Raw genomic sequence first — 22,500 nt, 5'->3', positions numbered from 1 at the left:
CCTCCCGATACCTAGCCTACAATTTAATGAAACCCCAATTTTGGGCCTCCTGCCTCCCTGGGCCCGGTATGATTGATCCCTTTGTCCCCCTCTGTCGACTTCCTTGCATATGACAGACGCATAAACCAATGCACGCACGCATGCACGCACGCACACAGGCACGTACACACACACACATACACACACTCTGGTTACAGCTACAATTAATACGTCTCTACCTACTGACACCTTTTCCTCTTGTCCAACAGAGCGGTTCTGCACCAGTTGCCATTCATCCTCAATGGAAGACTCGGATGGAACACAAAAGCAACAGGCAGGCGCCACCTTTTGGACAGAGTGAGGAAAGTCAACCACAGTAAACGGGCCAAGAGGAAAGACTGGGGCGTCAGACTGTATCGCAAATGTCTGAGAATGCACTCCAGACTTCAAGAGAGACAGAAACGACTCTGAATTTTTTAAGCCATATATTTGACTAAGACTGATTTGAGGGACAAGAATCTCCTCCACCTATCACCTGAGTTCTGTGTTTGATTGGCACTCGAAAGGACCAATCCCTAAAGCCAAGCTCGCCTGGGAGATGAAAGACTGAGGATGGCTAAATGCATTTCAGACAAGTGGTGATGCTGTTGAGCTTCCTTTGGCTATTTGTCATAAGCCTTCTAATGTCATTGGCTGCGTTATTACATGTTGTCAAATGTTGTACAGTGCCGCTTTATTTGAAACACTTCATGTTGTACATTGATGTAAATAATATGTGTGATATTGAGCTTCAATAGGATACTGATAAGACTATTTTTGTTGTAAACTATCTATTTTTAAACTGTCCATTAAACTTTTGTCTACCAAAACAAATTAATATGTTTTTTTAATCGTTTAGCCTATTTGTTTTTTTTTTCCAAAACAAAACCAAATGTTGTCCAGTTCCTACAGTTGACAGCAGGCCTCCAGCAGGACGTGAAATAGACATTATCTATGGCTGTTGTTGCTGTCCTGTGGGGATTCCACACGGAAAATTGAACATAATCACTGAGACTCAAGTCAAAGGAAGGATTAGAGAGGCGAGTTTAGGATGCCTGCCCGGATAGACTGCAGGGGGCCCCAGCCTGTAGACATCTAGCCAGTTGTCCATAGGAACGGCATAACGCCAGTCCACGGTGTAGTCACAGAGTAACCTAGGCCCCTACTTACAACAACAGCCCTCGGTGCATGCAGTAGCAGCTAATCAGATGGGCTGGTAGAACAGAAGGCAGGAAGAAACGAAGGCAGGCAGCGAGCTGCGGAGAGGCGAGGGTTGAGCTCGGTAACTCTACTCCGCTGTGATGTCAGCAGCGGTAATGCGCGCTGGATCTCCGATGGAGACACGACAGAACCGCCTCAACCGGGAGAGAAAATCCGCTACAAGCCCCGAGTGCCAGAAAAAACGGGGATTTGACAACATGGCGTACTTTTTAGTGGAATAACTTTTCCTGAGAGTCCACGAAAACTTTGCGCATTCCTGGCGGTAAAGCATTTCGGGGGAAAGTCAACACAACTTCGTATGGACCTAAACGGGCGATTTTTCCAGCTTTTTGTGTAGATCTATCATGGGATGAGAGTTTCAAGTTGTCGCAAACCGCTGAAGTAGGACGGGATGGAGAAGCAAGGAACGAGAAAAGAAAAGGTAACGGATACTTCGTGTAATATGAGAGTGTAGTGTCGGTTTAACTTTTTAACGTCAATATCCCCGTGAGAACAAACTACTACGGCCATCCAGTATCCAGCCTTTCCTGTTTTGTAAAGTCCTGCCCGAAAATATGCGATCACAAAGCATTGTATTCTCAAAAGTCACAAATGTGCATATATGTCTGGTATTTCTGCAGATCAAAGGTAAAAAAGAACCAATACAACGACCTGCATGCTGCATCTGAGGGTTAAAAAGTTCGAGCTTTGTTTCAGCCATAGCTAAAGTGCGTCAAATATAGGTCTGGGGAGATTAAATTTAGCCAGGGCTTGCAGTTATGTGTGTCTTATATACATGCAATTACAATAGGTCGTTCGTTTGGTCAGCGACACCTTTAACCATCCTCTGTGACACCTCCGTTCGCCTGCCTATTGTTTGTGTTGACAGTGAAAGTATCTGCACAAAGTGAGCCGAGCAGGTAAAGGCTGCACTGCCGAGGCCTCTCGCGGAGAATTTAACCCTTTATACTCCACAAAAGCCAAGAATAGCTCAGAAATGTGTTGAAAAATGTGGGTGAAGGAAATGTGTATTGCCATTGACCATTCTACTTCAGAGACGCTAACCGATCTATCTAGGCCTATCTTTGGAGATGTGTTGCCTATTTGTGTGCAATAGGCAACTGGACAGGTTTTACGCATGCCCGACGTTCACGTCCGTTTTCTTTGGACATCTCTCTCTCTCTCTCTCTCTCTCTCTCTCTCTCTCTCTCTCTCTCTCTCTCTCTCTTAGTGTGTGCAGGCATGTGTGTGTGTGTGTGTGTGTGTGTGTGTGTGTGTGTGTGTGTGTGTGTGTGTGTGTGTGTGTGTGTGTGTGTGTGTGTGTGTGAGAGAGAGAGAAATAGAGATCTAGATGAACTCAGACTCCTGTCTGTCAGGCCACACATTTAGGAATCAGTCAGTTTGTGGTGTGGGATGTATCTGTCAGGTTTGTGGGCAATGATGATTTAGCGGAAAGTCTCCAGTCATAAGTACTACCAGCTTATACCCAACGGCCTGTGTGTGTGTGTGTGTGTGTGTGTGTGTGTGTGTGTGTGTGTGTGTGTGTGTGTGTGTGTGTGTGTGTGTGTGTGTGTGTGTGTGTGTGTGAGAGAGAGAGAGAGAGAGAGAGAGAGAGAGAGAGAGAGAGAGAGAGAGAGAGAGAGAGAGAGAGAGAGAGAGAGAGAGAGAGAGAGAGAGAGAGAGAGAGAGAGAGAGAGTGAGTGTTGGGAGGTTATGTGTGAGGTGATATGACAGTGCCATTGCTGGTGTATGCCTACTTGATATTTCAGAAAAGGAGCAACTAAATAAGAAAAGAACAATAAAAATATCGTAATATGCTCAGCGATAAATGTAAACGTGCACTGCACAGTGTGTTGTACAGTGGAACTCAGTTGAACTCTCTAGACTAGACCATTCCTCAGGGCCTTATTTAGTTCATGTTGTCTGGCAACTTGGTGTATTAGCAAGGCCGGATTAAGATGACCTAGCTGGAGCCCCCTCGGAAAGCACATTTTCGTCACAAACTTACATTGACAGTGTCATAATTACGTGCCAGGAATTAAAGGGACACTGTGTGAGATTTTTAGTTGTTTATCTCCAGAATTCACTAATTCACTAATGCCCATTCACTAATGTTACCTTTTTCATGAATACTTACCACCAGCATCAAATTCTAAGTATTCATTATGACTGGAAAAATTGCACTTTTCATACAGCCCAGTTTCAATGAGCAGCATAGTTGCAGTACCTTTTTTGACCATTTCCTGCACAGTGTCCCTTTAAGGATAACATGTCTTCCAACTCCACTTGACATTCATTTTTCATTCAATATTGCATCTTGTCATAATTCTGCAATTTTTCAGTGTTGAACAATCATTGGGCCTTTGGCAGGTGTGGGGGCCCCTAGTCTGCAGCCATACCTAGCCTGTGGGGCCCCCTGGCAGGTGTGGGGGCCCCTATTCTGCAGCCATACCTAGCCTGTGGGGGCCCCTGGCAGGTGTGGGAGCCCCTAGTCTGCAGCCATACCTAGCCTGTGGGGGCCCCTGGCAGGTGTGGGGGCCCCTATTCTGCAGCCATACCTAGCCTGTGCATTAATCCGGCCCTGTGTATCAACATTATCCCGGCTCGCTCTGTACCAATTGCTCAGAGCGGCATATAAAACCATAACCCTGATCCTGTAACAGACGGTAAACAGTCTGGACAATCAACACATTTCTCCATATAAGCCGTTGAGTTCAAATATCTACAGTAAAACAAACCCCTACTTCAGCAACAGTCTCTCTAATGCTGTTACAAGGGGTGCCAATCAATCTCAGTCTCAGTCCTGTAGCCAGCTTCCGGTTGGTACTAAGAAGCCAACACATAATAAAAGGAGATTAAAATGAAATTCAGGTCGTTGAAAAGAAGAAAAAAAAATCACTTGACATCAAATCAAATACAATCGAATGAATCGAGCAATCAAAGATGGCCACCTGGCCAATGCTGCAGGTGACTTTTTTATGTTACACATAACATGGTGTGTGTGTGTGTGTGTGTGTGTGTGTGTGTGTGTGTGTGTGTGTGTGTGTGTGTGTGTGTGTGTGTGTGTGTGTGTGTGTGATTGTGTGGTTGGCTCCACCTGCAGAAAACACATTCATGCATGCACACACACACACACACACACACACACACACACACACACACACACACACACACACACACACACACACACACACACACACACACACACACACACAACACACACACACACACTGCAGACTGACAAAACAACAGACAGAGGTGACATCCCAGTTTGCACAGCAGACTTAGGCCGTTTACACACCAGGGCATGGCCTTGTGCAACAATGGCACAGAGAAAGTCTTGCTTGGTGTGTTCTCCTCGGCCGTGTCGGTGTGCGCGATAAGTCCTGTTCAAACCCTCCCCGACCAATGCCACTTTGCTACTTTGTCATTCATTTCAATGGGACACTGCCAGTTGCCGCCATGACAATTCCGCTCAAGTTAGAAGTAAAATGCTACATGCTACACGGATGCATTGACTTTCACTAGCTTAGCGACATGCTCCCTCTTTTAACTTATCTTAAAGCAAGACAACGGCTTACATGAAAAATAAGACACTTTACCACCTTTATAAACCCTGGCCTACGATTTTAACTGTATTAAGCCCAAAGATAGTGGCATACCCCTTTAAGACATTTTATTATCCTCAAAATGATGCAGGGTCCATTCTGTAGTAGCCTACAGTAGCTGTAGCCATATCTCTTCGCAACTCCTGCTTTGTCTGCCTACCTGTATGGTCTCTCGTGGCGCACGGCAAGTTACAAAAAATGTCTGGTGCACGACCTCGCGCCGCGGCCGCTTGCGGAGGGGCGTGTGACGTCATTTTGAGCGCACGCCATCGTCACGAGGGAGGTATGAATGAGGTTAACGCCAGTTACGCTAAGTATGAATCCTCCTTAACAAGGTCTGGGTGCTGCGCTAATAAATATGTAGACTAAGAAAACAAAAATGAAGTCAGTGACTTCTTTTTTTTGAATCATAATGTTTTGGGCGATATGCTTCTCATCAGATGAACACGCCCTACATCGCCCATCACCTAATGAAGGGTGTATTGCCTGAAATGTAATGATTGAGAAACAGCAACGGGAGTCTAGTGTCACAGATGTTATTTTGTTTTCCTTGTTATACCCTTCCCATAGCCTTCTCATGACTTGTGACCTTACTGCAGGGATGTCAAACCAAGGCCCAGGGGCAAAATCTAACCTGAAGGGTCATTTTATTTGGCCCGCATGGTCCTTTCCATGGTCCTTTCCATGTATTAAAGTTAGCCCATTTAAATATATATATATATATTGAGTGTGGCCCGCAATTTCATCCCAGAGTAAAATTTTGATCCCCTGTGAATTTGAGTTTGACATCCCTGCCTTAGGATTTTAATTTGAAATCGATGAGCAAGCGGCCAGAACAGAAGAGTCGCTGCGGTACCCGCTGGCTGACCAATGTTACCTTTGGCTTTCCCTTCGCTCACATCACGTGCGTCAGCGACAGTGTTTGCGTGAAGGGATGCATGTAAAGATGCAATTTTGCTCTCGCTGTGCAATCACGATGGCAAAACTTAAGAGTCAGAGAAGAGTAACTGAATCATCAGACCAGACCGAGAGAGGAGCTTCCTTTGCGTGCGTCTGCCAATTCGTGTCTGATTTGGCGACAGGAGGAGGGATAATTGCATGTATCGAGTACCCTAACCCAGCCTGTTATGCGGACCATACCATGCATGCATGATAATGAAGTATTTGCCAGACCAGGATTGAGATCGTAGGCTAACCGTTGTAAGGATATTTGCATGTATGGAAGAAATGATATATCATGCTACTGTGCGTGTGTGCGTCCGTGCACGCGTGTGTCTGTGTGTGTGTGACTGTGTGTGTGTGTGTGTATGTGTGTGTGTGTGTGTGTGTGTGTGTGTGTGTGTGTGTGTGTGTGTATGTGTGTCTCATATGTGTGTTTGTCTTTATAACCGAAGGGAACAGTTTACAGTTTACACTGAACTACATGACAGTCCACCTGGGATAACCCCCATTGCCATTGTGACACAGCACTCCACAGCACACAGTGCTCATTGCACACTGCGAAATTGCATTTATGCCTCACGCGTGCAAGAGGGCAGCCCGATAATGGTGCGCCAAGGGAGCAGTGTGGTAGGACAGTAGTACCATGCTCAGACTGGATACCTCAAAGTTCAACAAATTGTGTCACATTTTTGAGCATGTCAGGGTTCATTAGGGGTCAAGTTCAAAGGTCATGTAGTTGTGAGGTCATCAAAGCCAATGGAGGTCATCACACACTTGTTCTATGAGCTGTAGAGTGTGTAATACCCACATTGAGAAGCGTATTTCCTGTTGAATGTATCATTATTATTTTTTTATAAGTATTTTTTGGGGGGCTTTTCAGCCTTTATTGTTTTTTTGTGAGACAGGATAGTGAAGGAGAGACACGAAGTGAACTGGGAGAGAGAGATGGGGAAGGACCGGCAAAGGACCCGGGCCGGGAATCGAACCCGGGTCGGCCGAGTGGTAAACGTGTGCCCTACCATATCAGCCACGGTAGGGCCAACTGTATCATTATTATTATTGTTATTCCTTACAATATTATTTTGATGCACAACGTGTAAATTCACGAAGGAAGACTATTTTGTCATTTGTCTATACAGTCTAAAGGTAGGCTATGTCACGCACAATACATTCCCCTCCACTTGGGCCATTACGAGTGCAGAGCAGACTTGCTACTCAACACTCGTGCAGAACACCACTGTGTGTTTCTCTATGGTCCTCCACTCACACTGCTGTGAATTGTTTGGCACAATTATATTTCTTTAAAATATAAAATATTAAAATATTTTTAAAATATTGTTTACAAATATTGTGATATCAATATTGACTGAAATAATCGTGATATTGATTTTTTTTTTTCCATAATCGAGCAGCCTTTATAGTTGCATAATGTACAGCATGTTATCCAAACTACAGGGCTTACTGACTGGTATGCTATCCAATACCAATGCAGTCCAATGCCAGTACCTCTGACACAGACAAAAACAGCAATGTTGGGGGTACCATACATACTGTGCATACTGTATACATGCATATGGAACTCCATATTGCTCCAGTAACTAAAACCAAAACCCTTTACCTACCTAAGTTACCGTAAGTCACTTTGGATGGAAAGTGTCAGCTGTATAGTGTAAAGTAAAGTACTATGTATATACACAGTATATTAAATGTGAAAGTGTGACAGTGTTTCAAAAGTGCCAGACAGCATTCATAATTGCGTAACAGCATTCAACAGCGCGTAATGTGAAAAGCTTGTGGAATATACAGTACAGGCCAAAAGTGTGGACTCACCTTCTCATTTAATTAATTCTCTTTATTTTTGTGGCTATTTACAGAACTTAGTCCATTTTGAGGGAGGGCATCAAAACTGTGAATTAACACATGTATGATTATGTGCGTAACAAAAAAAATGAAAATATAAATAAAAACAATTATTACAAAAATATCAAAAAATGCCGAATAGTGACATCAACATAGCAAAACTGAGGGCCCCACATGTTTCAACAACCTTATTTTTCTGTCTATTTTCAAGTAAAAATACGCAGTCAGTTGAGTCAATTTGAATTGATGCAAGCAAAATAAGAGAGATTTTCTTGATCTGATAACGGGTCACTTGGTCAGCATAGCTGGTTATCTAGGTAAAACAGTGATACAAAAAGTAAAAGTAAAAGTGAAAAACCCTGCCACAGATTCCCTCTAACACAGGTTTGACCTCTCCAAGTAACTGGCTATGACTCAATATCAGATTAAGAAAATGTCTGTAAAGTGCTTGTATTGGCAAGTGTTTATAACTAGATTTTAGGTCTGTTATTGGATGACTTTAATGTTCAACTAAGAATGACATGACTGGGCATTTTTATTTGAAAATAGACAAAAATAAGCTTATCGAAATGTGTGGGGCCATCAGTTGGGCCATGTTGACGTCAGGTGGATAGACAGCTGACATTGCTGTTAGACAACAGCTAGAATTATATTTTTTGGCAAGCACATAATTCTCCATGTGTTCAAGCACAGTTTTGATGCCCTGCATGAAAATACACAATGAAAATCCTCGAAAGAGAATTAATTAATTGAGAAGGTGAGTCCACACTTTTGGCCTGTACTGTACATAATGTACATGGACAGTAACATGGACAATCATGTACAGCAGTGGTTCTTAACCTGGGGTGCGGGCACCCCCTGGGGGTGCGCCAGAGATTTCAGGGGGTGCACGGAATTGTGTTTGTGTTGAGGTTGTGACCAAAATTTAGCTTGAGAACATTATAATTTGGCAAAATAAAAAAATAAAAACATGTTTTGGTCTCTATGCAAAGAAATTAAGGTATTGCTTAATATCTCAAACAGGAAGCCTCATCTCTTAAATCATTTTTAGTGCTTGTTCACGCGCAGAAGTTTGGGTTGGGGGTGCGCGGCTTGTCTTGGGCACATTAACCCCTTAAGACACGGCATTATAAATTAGCTGTTACCAGCATGGCAATGACCAAGTCGTAATGTATTACTAAAGGCCCCGTGCACTGTGATAGTAGTGTAGTACTATAGTAGTTCACTTTCAATGTCTATTACAGCGTGCCTCAGGAGGTACGGCGTGCATTAAGGGGCTACGGGGGTGCGCGGCTTGTCTTGGGCACATTAAGGGGGTGCGCGGCTTGTCTTGGGCACATTAAGGGGGTGCGCGGCTTGTCTTGGGCACATTAAGGGGGTGCGCGGCTTGTCTTGGGCACATTAAGGGGGTGCGCAGCTTGTTAAGGACCACTGATGTGCAGGACTACTAGCCTGTACTCCAGCGTAAGATTTTGGCTCCGCACATCGTCTGGCAAAAGCCTTGAGCTCGGTTCTCTCAGTGTTTAGCCAATCAGCAAACAGTTGAGAGTGGTGACGTAGAACTCACCCGCAAGCTCCGTTATTGATTGGTTAAGGTAACTATATTCACACTTTCGTTTTGCTATTTGTATGCTTGTATGCTGCGACGCTATAACGTAACAGGCATGCTAATAAAGCACAATATGGGTTTTAATTTGAGTTTGGAACTCCAATTAATTTAAATGATAGAGTAAGATGAGACCATCTCCCATCGTCCACGGAGATGGATTCCTCATGGCTTTTGCCAGACTGATTGACGGAGTCAACAGTCGGCTTTTCCCCCAGGCTAGAGGACTACCACACAAAGCACTCTGTGTAAATGCCTCTAAAGTAGTTCAGTAACAGCATCAAATACAGTGGCGTCCCTTTGCTGTAAATGTAAACATGATTGGACAGTGGTGGTGAATCCAGCATCTGTCACACACACACAATCACGTACGTACGCACACAATCATGCATATACATATGCGTGATACAACACCTGCAAATACAAAGTGTACAGGAAATACGTACACACACAGACAACTAAGTGCACATTACGAAAATAGATTGTTTGGAATGTTTCATGGTTTGCATGAATAGTTTTATTTAGCGTAAATAAAAATCAGGCGTTTAGTAGAGATGGGAAAACAGGCCAAAGGCCAAATGGACTCCCTTTAATCAGCCCATTAATGTTGACCACCTGCTCCACACTGGATTAGACTTGCCCCTGCACAATGTGGCAACTTTATAGATTGACTGTGCATTGTGTGTGTGTGTGTGTGTGTGTGTGTGTGTGTGTGTGTGTGTGTGTGTGTGTGTGTGTGTGTGTGTGTGTGTGTGTGAATGTGTTTGTGTGTTTGCGTGAGAAAGTTTGACTTTGTTTTGTTTTAATTCTGCACAGTTGCAGCTGTTCTGTTCTCAAATTAAGACCCTTTTCATGTTGCTCCAACATGATACATTCACACACACACACACACACACATACACACACACGCACACACACACACGCACACACATGCACGCACAAGCCCACACGCACACACACACAAACACTCACACTCACACTCACACTGATGCACAAACACATTGAGGCTGCTGAAAGAGCATTCTCTGTACCTCCTCTAGCGCGAAACACTCGTCTATTCTCCGTGTGAATATGCACGCCCTGCACCAGGAGAGAGACTGATGGTTTGTTGTTCGCAGAGAGACCTCAGTCTAAAGACTTCAGGATGAAGTGAACTCAGGACTGGACTGGCCATCTGGCATAGCGCGCATTTCCCGGTGGGCCCCGCATCCTCGTGGGCCCATATTTTCAGAAAGTTATTATTATTTTTTATCTTTTTTTACTTTTTTCACTACCAGCCAAAATGGCTAGTAGATGTTAATTTTACTAACCAAGCAAACTCACTAATGCGATAGAGTGGCTCGTAAGTTGGTCTTCTCTACCAGCCAAACTTTAATTTCACCGGCATTTGTCCGATTGGCTGGTGTTAATTTAGAGCCCTGGTGCGGGGCCCACTGGTGAGTCAGTTTGTGCCGCTAATTATAAGGGAACCCCTTTAAATCAAAAGTGCCCGGGCCCTATTTCTCCCCCAGTCCCCAGCCCTGAGTGAAGTCCTCCATCTACAGCTAAAGCAGTGCTGAAGGGCCATGCCATTGCCATCCATCTTCATGAAGTCAATCTGCATCCCAACATAAATCAATGGAGACAATTAACTGTTGTTGTATAATTAACAAGTCAACAGACTCAACCAGACTCACACTAATCCATCGGCCTAGTCGTAGCCTCTTAGTACAGACGGGCATGTCGACGGGCCTATTCACTCTGTACTGGAAACTACCGTACATCATAAACTACTATGACATTATATTAGTTAAGACATTACTGGAAGTATTAAGGAGCAGATTAAGACTTGGTAATTCCCATTATGGTAACAGCAACCTTGTAATAGCTGCTCTGCACAAAGTGGTTGGCGATTCTTTGTTGACGATTCTTGTCGTTGCTAACCGTCTTTAGACCGTCTTAAGACCGTCTTACCATTCCCTTGGATTTAGTGGTGAGCGTCGCTGTCGATAGAGAGTTGAGTCGCTCGTACAAAGGACTTTGCTAACGACGATAGATAACTGGATAGAAATGGACCCCAGATCCATTCACTAACATCTTGACGCATGGAAACACCTTATACCGAATACGACTTTCTCATAGAATGCTGTTGCTGGTATCCAGGCTACATGCATTTGAAGGGATTTCTATAACTACCAAGAATGTGGACTGGGGTATAATCCTCTGTGCTCATATAAACACCTTATCCCGAATATGATCATAACCTATGTCTCATATTCGGGATACTGAACTGCATATAAACGCACTCTATATCATGGCTTCTTTCGGAATACTCTACCTAGCATATCCTGATTTCTCAGTATCCCGAATAAGGGCTTATTCGGGAAGAATGTAGACTGGGATATAACGCTCTGTGCTCATATAAACGCCTTATCCTGAATATGATCATAACATAAGGGCTTATTCGGGATGCTGAAGTTGGGAAAAGGTGTTTATATGTTCAAACACTAATTAGGGACACTTAATATCCCAATCGTATTCTGGATACGGAACTACATGTACTAGAGATGTCCGATAATATCGGCCCACAGATATTATCGGCCCGATAATAGCATAAAATGTAATATCGGTCAATATCGGTATCGGATTTTTGACCTATCAAAACCAATATAATAATGCTTGAATTACTGTACACTTTTCTCCTTAATTATTTTTCTATTTTGCACAGACGATGTTAATATTTGGAAAGCTTTGTTGCATTCGAGAATGCATCTAGTGGGGCATTACAATAAAATTAAGCATATTTTGTTCCACAACAGCAGATTTGTAATGTTACCTAGAATTTGTTATGAGGAAAAATAACCCACATATATCGACATCGGTATCGGCCAATATCGGAATCAAAAACTGAGAGTTGGACAATATTGGCATATCGGATATCGGCAAAAAAGCCAATATCGGACATCTCTAACATATACCGTAAAGGCACTCATGGTCATTATCACCATCCCCCTGCCGTCCAATCAAAAGACAAAGTCAATCCAGGCAATCCAGTCGGTACATCAACATTGTAATACATTTAGCAGTCCAAAGTTACTTACAAATCCAGTGACCACAATGACAAGTTTCCTAAACTCTAACGTCTATTTTCGAACTGATTCATGACCTGCCACATATCTCACCCTCTGTGCCAACAATAGACTTGCCAACGCTGGTGAATACAGTATAAGCCAGCCGCTATCATCTCAACCAGCAAAGACAACACCACCACAGGAGGCCACAAAGCTATCTTCCGTTGCACTATATTACTATACAGTCCAAAATAGCAGCATAGCACACAGACTCTGTAAGCCAGCAGTGAAAAGGAGAGAGAGACAGAAACAGGCAGAGAGACAGAGACAGACAGACCATCAGTAATAGCAGTGTAGTTAGGCCATCAACTGACACTATCCAAATCTACAAACGCCATTCTTTTAAATATATATATATATATATATATATATATATAATATATATATATACAGAGTCTCTCTATATATATAATATATATATATATATATATATATATATATATATATATATATATATATATATCAGAGGTTGCGCTAGACTTTTTCTCAGTCCGTCATTTTGACAGACATGGTCGAAAAAAATCCTTCATCGCCTATTTTTTATTTTTTTTTAAATTCTCCACCTGGTTTCTCAATGTGGGAGTCGCGACCCCGCACTGAGAACAAAGCATGCGCAATTGTGGCCAATTGAGAGTAAACCGCTGTGAATACACCCCCTTTCACTCGACATTCATTCTCCAACTTCGAGGATGGAGTCAATTTTGCTGTCCACTTTCTCTCTCTGCCTCCCTCATTGCACTGTTTAAAAAGCTGCAGATATCTCTCATGACGCGCGTCTGATTCAGTGTTCAGCGCTAGTCACCACAAGCACTTTTTTAAAAGACGCGTGCAGGGCTTTATCCAACAGCTGTCAGTCACTCGTTTTGTTCTGATTAATTAATGCACCAATTGTAATACAAAGGCGCAGTGTTAAATAATATTCGTGTTGGACTTCACATGCACGATGGAAAGGAAAGCCGTCTTGAAGCAGAAAGGTGTAGCCCAGACAGTAGATAAAGGCACTGAAGCCTACATCAGGAAGATGACCAGATTTCGCAAAACTTTGTTGAAAAATGTCAGCGACGGTAAAGGGAGCCTCTCCATAGGCTACATAGCCCCATCGGCATATGTTTGCTCTGGGAGCGCGGTAAAGTTGTCTGAATAAAAAATATATCGCCTATGGGTGAACCAGCTATCGAAATGAGAGAAGGTTAGCCGTTTCTGGCAACGTTTGCCAAGTTGTAAGTTGCGTTGCCTGGTAATATTTAGGTTCTTGAATATCCGTCGTTTTTATTAGTTAATGTCCTGAAGCCGTTTTAGACCTGCGTTGCCTTTGAGTGAAGGTTCTGGCTAGCAAACGTGCTATTCGCATGTTTGTTTCAAGCGAGGAGTTATGAAAGAATGCTTCTATGAAGGGCGATAGAGGGACAACTTCGTCATTGGCAGAAAATCAGATAGTCGGTAAGTAGTAGGCCTAAGTCTACACATAGTTCTGAATATTAAAGTCGAATTCACACGTGTATGGTGGCAACGTCTTCGTTGTTTTAATTTATTATTTTGAGCAAGTTCAGAGGCGCGCGCTCTGCTGCAGCCAGCCGCACAGCCCAGCTGCGGCGCATGGTAGGCTATGACAAGCAGGGAGAGAGGGAGAAAGGCAAACGATAGTAGCATGAAATTATCTGCGCTGATAACTATGCCTAATTGAAATGCATATTTTCTCTATTCGATAGAGGCGTAGGCCTACTTAAACTTGTGATTTATTTATCATCATCCTGAATATTGATCTGTCAAAATGACGGACAGGCTTCAGAATTTTCCGTCATCCTTCAAAAAAATCTGTCAATGACGGACATTTGTCGGTTAACGCGACCTCTGATATATATATATATATTTAATGCCTTTATTTGATAGTACAGTCTGAGATGGTGACAGGAAGCGAGTGGGAGAGAGGGAGATGGGTGAGGAGCGGGAAATGACCTCGGGCCTCACAGCACAACAAGTGGTATTATCATGTATTATTATATGGTGTGACGTCATCGGTCGAATGCTCCATTCATTTCAACGGGGCTCCCCAACGTTCGCACGTCTGTTATTTTTCGATAACGGACGGGTTGGTCTATAACAGACCGCTGTCAATGGCAAAAAGACTTTTCACTGCTAAAGCGACTTTGCAACCAGACTCTAATCAGCTGCAGTGATAGACAACACCTGTTGTCCTGGCTACCTAGCTGTTGCCTAGCGGTGTTTCACAACGGCACTGTTTTGTTTTGCGCAGCAACAATCTTAACATTAAATAGGCCTAAAGAAATGTCCCCGCCATGTGTGAATCATTTAAGTATATCCATATAATAAGCGGGTTAACTTTCGGCGAGTCGGTCGCTTTGTGGAATAGCAGCACTTCAGAGAGAACAAGACCCCTCCGCTCCGCGTCGGGGTCTAAAGATTCTCTCTGTCGTGCTGCTATTCCACGGTAGCGACCTTCTCGCCGAACGTTAACCCTTACTTATTATATGGTTGTGACGTCATCTGTCGAATGCTCCATTCATTTCAACGGGGCTCCCCAACGTTCGGACGTCTGTTATTTTTCGATAACGGACGGGTTGGTCTATAACAGACCGCTGTCAATGGCAACAAGACTTTTCACTGCTAAAGCGACTTTTCATCAAGACTCTAATCAGCTGCTGTGATAGACAGCACCCGTTGTCCTGGCTACCGCTGTCAATGGCAACAAGACGTTCACTGCTAAAGCCACTGGCTTGTATACAAGTCAGTGGCTAAAGCGAATGTTTCATATCACTCCGCAGGGGGTCCGGTCTTTTGTCACTCTAATCAGCTGCTGTGATAGACAACACCTGTTGTCCTGGCTAGCCTACCTAGCTGTTGCCTAGCGGTGTTCCACAACGGCACTGTTTTGTTTTGCGCAGCAACAATCTTAACATTAAATAGGTCTAAAGAAATGACCCCGCATGTGTGAATCATTTAAGTATATCCATATAATAAGCGGGTTAACTTTCGGCGAGTCGGTCGCTTTGTGGAATAGCAGCACTTCAGAGAGAACAAGACCCCTCCGCTCCGCGTCGGGGTCTAAAGATTCTCTCTGTCGTGCTGCTATTCCACGGTAGCGACCTTCTCGACGAACGTTAACCCTTACTTATTATATGGTTGTGACGATATTTGAGATAACGGACGGGTTGGTCTATATCAGACCGCTGTCAATGGCAACAAGACTTTTCACTGCTAAAGCGACTTTTCAACAAGACTCTAATCAGCGGCTGTGATAGACAACACCTGTTGTCTAGGCTACCTGTTGCCTAGCGGTGTTCCGCAACGGCACTTTTTTGTTTTGCACAGCAACAATCTTTTGACATGAAAAAATATAATAAACTTAACATTAAATAAAGAAATGTCCCCGCCATGTGTGAATCATTTAAGTATATCCATATAATAAGCGGGTTAACGTTCGGCGAGTCGGTCGCTTTGTGGAATAGCAGCACTTCAGAGAGAACAAGATTCTCTCTGTCGTGCTGCTATTCCACGGTAGCGACCTTCTCGCCGAACGTTAACCCTTACTTATCATTTATTCTTCTCTTTATTTGTTATTCATGATATTGGTCAACAGCTGCTTGAAATTTGCTTCACATAGTTAAAAATGCAGTGCTAATTCAACATTATTCTGAGAATGCGTTTATGATACCAATCAACGTAACGTTAAATCAATGCTACTTAGAGTGCAACTTAGAGAGTTGAATTGTACCCTGTATATGACATTACATTAAGCCTACATTATACCTAGCTGCCTCTTGTCATCCAAAGCGACTTACAGTTACTTTCCGGGTATAGAGTTCTTCAGCGTTGACGTCAACTTGTATGCGGCGTTTGGACTTCCGGTTCTATGGCGATTTTTTTACATTGCAACACGCCATAGAGATTCAGGTTTGGCAAAAATATAAGTTGCACGCCAACAACGAACATTAGCGTGTCCCCGCATCCCTTTCTCATTAGTGGAACGGATCGTATCATCATGTTGGTGTATTCACATGTTAAATCATGACGATTTTAATTCAATATTGCTAACCCCTTTCTGATCATTAAAACTTCCGAACTACATGCTTTCCTTTGGTTGCCATGGGTACAACCCTCCGTCCGCACGTACATGACGTTAGATACAGGCGCCGCTTCTGTAGTCGCCAAAAGTTTCCGGGTTTAGCATATGGACGCAACATCGTATTTATGTCGAAGTTTGACACAAAATGATCAACCATGTCATACCTACAGCCTATTTTTAACACCCTCGACAGTTTGCGGGGGTTCGCTAAGCGCGTGCTTGCACTCTGAGCTTATTTGAAACTGGCCCCTATTCATTCCCAATGGAGGCCGGAAGCCGATACGAACCAGGAAGTCCTTAAATGCTAACATGAAAGACTACAATCTACTACATGCTTCCGCGTTACTGAAGAACTCTATTGATTACTGAGTAGTATAGGTTTAGGTGCCTTGCTCAAGGGCACCTCAGCTATGGAGTGCGGTAGGGAGTGGAAAGATGGGATTCGTACCGGCAACCCTCTGATCTAAAGCCCATCTCCTTAACCAGTAAGCCACGGCTTCGAAGTGTTGAATCGAAAGGAATGGAAACATATTCTTAGAATAGTGCTGCATTTTTGCTCTGTGTGGATGTAAAATGACATTGGCATCTACATTTGCATCTGCTGTACACCATTTCAGGGTTCTCTTCATCATCCTCTCCGTCTGCTCCCTCGCCCTCTCTGCACCCCTTTCTGACCCCTCTCTCTCTCTCTCTCTCTCTCTCTCTCTGCCATGTGCAATCTGCAATCCTCACTCCGTCTTTTCTCTCGCCCTCTCTGCACCCCTTTCTGACCTCTCTCTCTCTCTCTCTCTCTCTCTCTCTCTCTCTCACTCTCGCTCTCGCTCTCTCTCTCTCTCTCTCTCTCTCTCTCTCTCTCTCTCTCTCTCTCTCACTCTCGCTCTCTCTCTCTCTGCGCCATATGCAATCTGCAATCCTCACTTCGTCTTTTCTCTCGCCCTTTCTGCACCCCTTTCTGACCTCTCTCTCTCTCTCTTTCTCTCTCTCTCTCTCTCTCTCTCTCTCTCTCTCTCTCTCTCTCTCTCTCTCTCTCTCTCTGCCATGTGCAATCTGCAATCCTCACCCTAACTTTCGCTCTGCTCTCCTTTCCTTCTCACTCTTTCCTCTCCTCTTTTGGAACAGCACAGCAGGTTCTGAACATTCATCTTCCAGTTCCTTCTCCCTTTCTCTCTCTCTCTCCCTCTCTCTCTCTCTCTCTCTCTCTCTCTCTCTCTCTCTCTCTCTCTCTCTCTCTCTCTCTCCTTTTCTGACTCTCTCCCTCTCTTTCTGGAAGTAATTATGGGTTGTGCGCTCCCAGAATGCTTTGGGAAGGGAGTGGTGGGGAGGGACTCCTGAATACTGACAGGACTCACGAAAAGAAGGCTTTTTCTCTCTCTCTCTCTCTCTCTCTCTCTCTCTCTCTCTCTCTCTCTCTCTCTCTCTCCCCCCTTCTATCTTTATCTCACTCCTTTTTTCTTTCACATTTTTCTGATTCTCTTCATTCATTCATCTTTTCCACCCTTGTGTCTTCCTTAGGCCTACTCCTTCACTGGCTCCCTCTCTCAACTTTATCTTTGCTTTCTCATTCAAGGCATTTCTGGTCTCTGTGTTATGTGCAGACGAGGCTCTAAATTACAGTAATACCAGCCAACAACCGGCCACATGCTGGTGAAATTTCAGTGTGGCTGGTAGAAAAGACCAACTTACTTACCAGCCACTTTGACCCATTAGTGAGTGTGTGTGTTTGTCTGGTAAGATGGACTTCTATTAGCTAGTTTGGCTGGGGACGGAAAAAGTTAATTTAGAGGTTTGTTTGCAGACATACAGAAACATCATCACAAAAAAGCACAACACAAATACACAAATATATTATCTTGCATATACAGTACAACACACTCATGCACATTGTGTGTGTGTGTGTGTGTCTCATTTGCTTTCCTATTTACATATACAGACACACACACACACACACACACACACACACACACACACACACACACACACACACACACACACACACACACACACACACACACACACACACACACACACACACGCACACTCAAATTCACATACACTGCAGGAATAGACACAAATTCACATACACTATACACATACATACATAGGCCTACATTATCTTCACCTACCTGTTTTACTGAGTGAATAACGATACACTCGACTCACGATTCGGTTCGTGTCACGATTTTTGACCTACGGTTCGATACACCCCACGATTTCTGAAATGTATCTCCATTCAAGCTTGGAAATACTATCACATCAAATCATAAGGTTGTTTTCTGACTAATGGGAAACGAAACTTTGAAAGAGCGTATCACGATACTGTCGTCTTGTATCACGATACAGTATCGTGACTCCGTGTATCACGGTTTCTCGGTTCGATACAATATCGTTACAGATATTAACGATAACACACAGTCAATCTATAAAGTTCCCACATTGTGCAGGGGCAAGTCTAATCCAGTGTGGAGCAAGTGGTCAACATTAATGGGCTGATTAAAGGGAGTCCATTTGGCCTTTGGCCTATTTTCCTCTCTCTACTAAACGCCTGATTTTTTAAAAAACATTTTTTACTTATGCTAAATAAAACTATTCATGAAGACCATGAAACATTCCAAACAATCTATTTATGTTCCTAACATGCACTTAGCAGTTGTCTGTGTATGTCCTGTACACTTTGTATTGGCAGGTGTTGTATGCTATTGTTTATGTCCTCCTTTGTAAGTCACTGTACAGGGGTCAGGAGTCAGGGGTTCTCAACCTTTGTTTTGCTCAATGGTTTTTCTATTGTTTTTAAGCCATGAAAGACAAATGTAAACAGCAACTGTACATTTGATTGCGCTCCAACCCAAAACACCCGTCAATGCACCCCTCCCCCCCCCCCCCCCCCCACACACACACACACACACACACATGTGCACAGGTACACGCAAGTGCTACAGACCAAAAGGAGGAACAATGGACAAACAAACAATAAAATTAAACTGAGAAAACACACACACAGACACAAAGTAAAAACATAAAATACAGGCAGACAGACATTAGCAGGGAAAAAAACAACAACAACAAAAAAGGAAAAAGGAAAGGTTGTCGTGGAAAAGAAAGTGAAAGTAAATTTGTTAAGCTCATCGGAGTGTTTTTTAGTCTGTGTAGGACGCCAGTGCATGAAGAATCTACTTGTGTCCCCATGAAGTCTAAATTTGACCTTCTCTAAGCTTAGGTAGGACATAAGATCTTTCAACCAGACTGATAAAGAAGGGGGCTGTGGTCTGTGTGTAAAGAGTTTTTTTTGTCTTTTTGGTCTTTTTCGAATTTATTTGATAGGACAGTGTGAGAGGTAGACAGGAAGCAAATGGGGAGAGAGATGGGGAGGGGTTGGTAAAGGACCCGGGCCGGGAATCAAACCCGGGTCAGCCGCATGGTAGGTGAGTGCCCTAGCGGTTGGCCACGGCAGGGCCCAATGTAATGTAATGTACACTGTAACAAATAGCTGTTTATTTACGGCAATTCTGCAACAGCATTCTACTGCTTTTCGAAAAAACAGACAACTACTGTGAAAATATTACTTTGAGTCACATATTGAGCATAAACAGTAAGTACTGCACAATAGCAGTATTCGCCGTTGTGAAAAAAACTAGAGATGCACCGGATCCTGATTTTTAGGATCCTGCCGGATACCAGATCCACTGAATAAGATCCTGCCGGATCCGGAACCGGATACCGGATCCTACAAAAGGGTTGAAACATATAGTCTACTCGCACACGTGGGCCCTTTTTATTACGTTGGCGCAAACTATTTTTTAGACTCATTGGCTTATTGCCACACTGCCTGCAATAGCCGCTTCCAAAGGGATTTCACTCCATGCAGTGATTGGGGTTGTGAAAGACTGAAAAGCCTAGGCTAGACATGCACCAGACCCTGATTTTTAGGTAACATGCCGGATACCGGATCCACTGCTTCAGATCCTGCCGGACCCGGACCCTGTGAAATACTCTATTATCCTGACGGATCCGGAACCGGAACCGGATCCGGTGCATCTCTAGAAAATAACAAGTTATTTTAGGCAGCACCATTGAAACCCATTCATCCTCCACTTGTCCGTGATCACCATCAAACTTCAATACCACCTGAAGAACTGAAGTCATTCTGACTGGTTAAAGATTATCTGATACTATCAAGCATGATGAAACAATTTCTAAGGAAACTACAATACTTAAAAAGTGCTTGATGCAGCAAAGTGTGAGTAGCACATGCATTTTGATAGTGATGAAAGTGTGAATGGCTGAAACATTTTAAGAACTTGTAACACTCTTGCAACAAGCAGCCCCATCTAAACCAATCTGCTAATCAGTGCCTGGCCTCACCTGAGTAGGGCTGTTATGCCATTATTCAATTACGGGCGTCACCTGCCAAGGGCCTGATGACTCTGGTCACATGGTACTCTTGCACCTGTATATAAATCTGGACTATCAACACTTCAGTTGCTTGCCTGCCTGCTGGCTGGCCTGCATGGCACAGCATAGCACTTGTTTGCCTACAAGCTTGCCTACAAGCTTGCTTACATGCTTGCACACTTTCCTCTTTGTGAAAGCTTGCTGTATGTGGCATCATTTGTGGCATTGTTGCATATAATGTGCCTGCTGCAAATTAGGCATTGCTTTGAGAGCTAGCTTGTAGTGCTACTTGTTTGCTGTGCTACTTGGTGCAAAATAATTTTTTAAAGACTGACCAATGCTATATTCATCATTGGCTCATCAAGAGATACAGTAAAAAGCCCACCTTGCACACTATCATTGTAACATAGCACTGCGTACTCTGAAATTTTATTCATGCCCACACTTTCCAAGGACTACCGCAAACCATTTTTTCAATACAGCATAGCGCTATAGTATCATGCTCAAGGCACTCCAGTCATGGTGAACGATGGGAGGGTGCGGTGGTAACATGGCCAGGGTACCACAGTTATGGAGAATGATGGGTGGGGTGGGAAGTTGCCATGGCCATATTCATGAATACAACTATGACCCAGTATTTGCCTGTCATCACACAGTACAATTCAACTTTTTAACTGAAATGTACTGTTATTTTTCTGTAGAGTACTGTTATTTAACAGTTCAATTGCTGCTGAAAAAATGTTATATACTGTGATACATTAAACAGCAATGAGCTGTATTTGATTTTGGTGTGTGAAATAACAGTAGAATTACAGGTAAATATAATTGCCAGTAACTGCCGTTATTTTGCAGGGAAATTTTCTTAGAGTGTAATGTAACCCTTTCCCAAAAAGGGCGTAGGCTAAAATGGGTTAAACAAAAGCGTTGGGTAAATGTAATGTAATGTAATGTAATGCAACATCTGCCCTCTACTCTGTCTCCCCTGAACAGTTCAGCGTGTTCTCCCCACGCTCCCTGGGAGGCCGGGGGGGCCCCTCCGCAAACGCCATGAAGGACACTGGTGGTGCTGGTGCTGGTGGTACCGGAAAAGGCAGCAGCGGTGGTGGATCTGCAACCGCAACTCTGCCCCTGCCGTGCACCAGAACCGACACCACCGGCAGCACCGGCACTGGTACCGGCACCGGCAGCAGTGCCACCTCCTCGGCAGCAGGTGGCGGTGGCCGCGCCCTGAGCAAGGCGGAGTTCATGGAGAAGGTGCGGCAGAGCAACGAGGCGTGCCAGCGCGGGGACTTCGGGAGCGCCGTGCGTCTGTACAGCGAGGCGCTCCGGGCCGACCCGCAGAACTGCATCCTGTACAGCAACCGCTCGGCCGCGCACCTCAAGCTGGGACAGTACCAGACCGCGCTGGACGACGCTGTCAAGGCCCGCCTCCTCAACCCCAAGTGGCCCAAGGTGAGTGTGTGTGTGTGTGTGTGTGTGTGTGTGTGTGTGTGTGTATGTGTGTTGTTTCATTGGTGTGTGTGTGTGTGTGCGTCAAGGCCCGCCTACTCAGCCCCAAGTGGCCCAAGGTGAGCAGTGGGGGAGACCCGGGACTGTTAGTAGTGTTTGGTCAGAGGTGTGTGTGTGTGTGCTGTGGCCACAGGTGTGTGTGTGTGTGTGTGTGCTGTGGCCACAGGTGTGTGT

General features: G+C 44.1%; 2 protein-coding genes across 2 annotated transcripts in view; both read left to right on the top strand.

Annotated features, from left to right (window-relative positions):
• Positions 1 to 1,432, top strand: part of pla2g3 (phospholipase A2 group III) — a 15,047-nt gene extending 13,615 nt beyond the window's left edge. Inside the window, exon 7 of the mRNA XM_063211080.1 lies at positions 1,327 to 1,432. Coding sequence (XP_063067150.1) covers positions 1,327 to 1,432 — 106 coding nt within the window. The remainder of the gene's footprint in view (positions 1 to 1,326) is intronic.
• ttc28 (tetratricopeptide repeat domain 28) overlaps positions 1,291 to 22,500 on the top strand; it is a 127,202-nt gene continuing 105,992 nt past the window's right edge. The window contains exons 1-2 of the mRNA XM_063209797.1: positions 1,291 to 1,660; positions 21,808 to 22,269. Of these exons, the coding sequence (XP_063065867.1) occupies positions 1,631 to 1,660; positions 21,808 to 22,269 (492 nt within the window). The 5' untranslated portion in view covers positions 1,291 to 1,630. The remainder of the gene's footprint in view (positions 1,661 to 21,807; positions 22,270 to 22,500) is intronic.

Source organism: Engraulis encrasicolus, chromosome 11 (assembly GCF_034702125.1).
Source record: "Engraulis encrasicolus isolate BLACKSEA-1 chromosome 11, IST_EnEncr_1.0, whole genome shotgun sequence".
NCBI classification, from domain to species: Eukaryota; Metazoa; Chordata; class Actinopteri; order Clupeiformes; family Engraulidae; genus Engraulis; species Engraulis encrasicolus.
The sequence above is the reverse complement of the archived record's forward strand: the minus strand, read 5'-3'. Positions and strand labels throughout refer to the sequence as shown.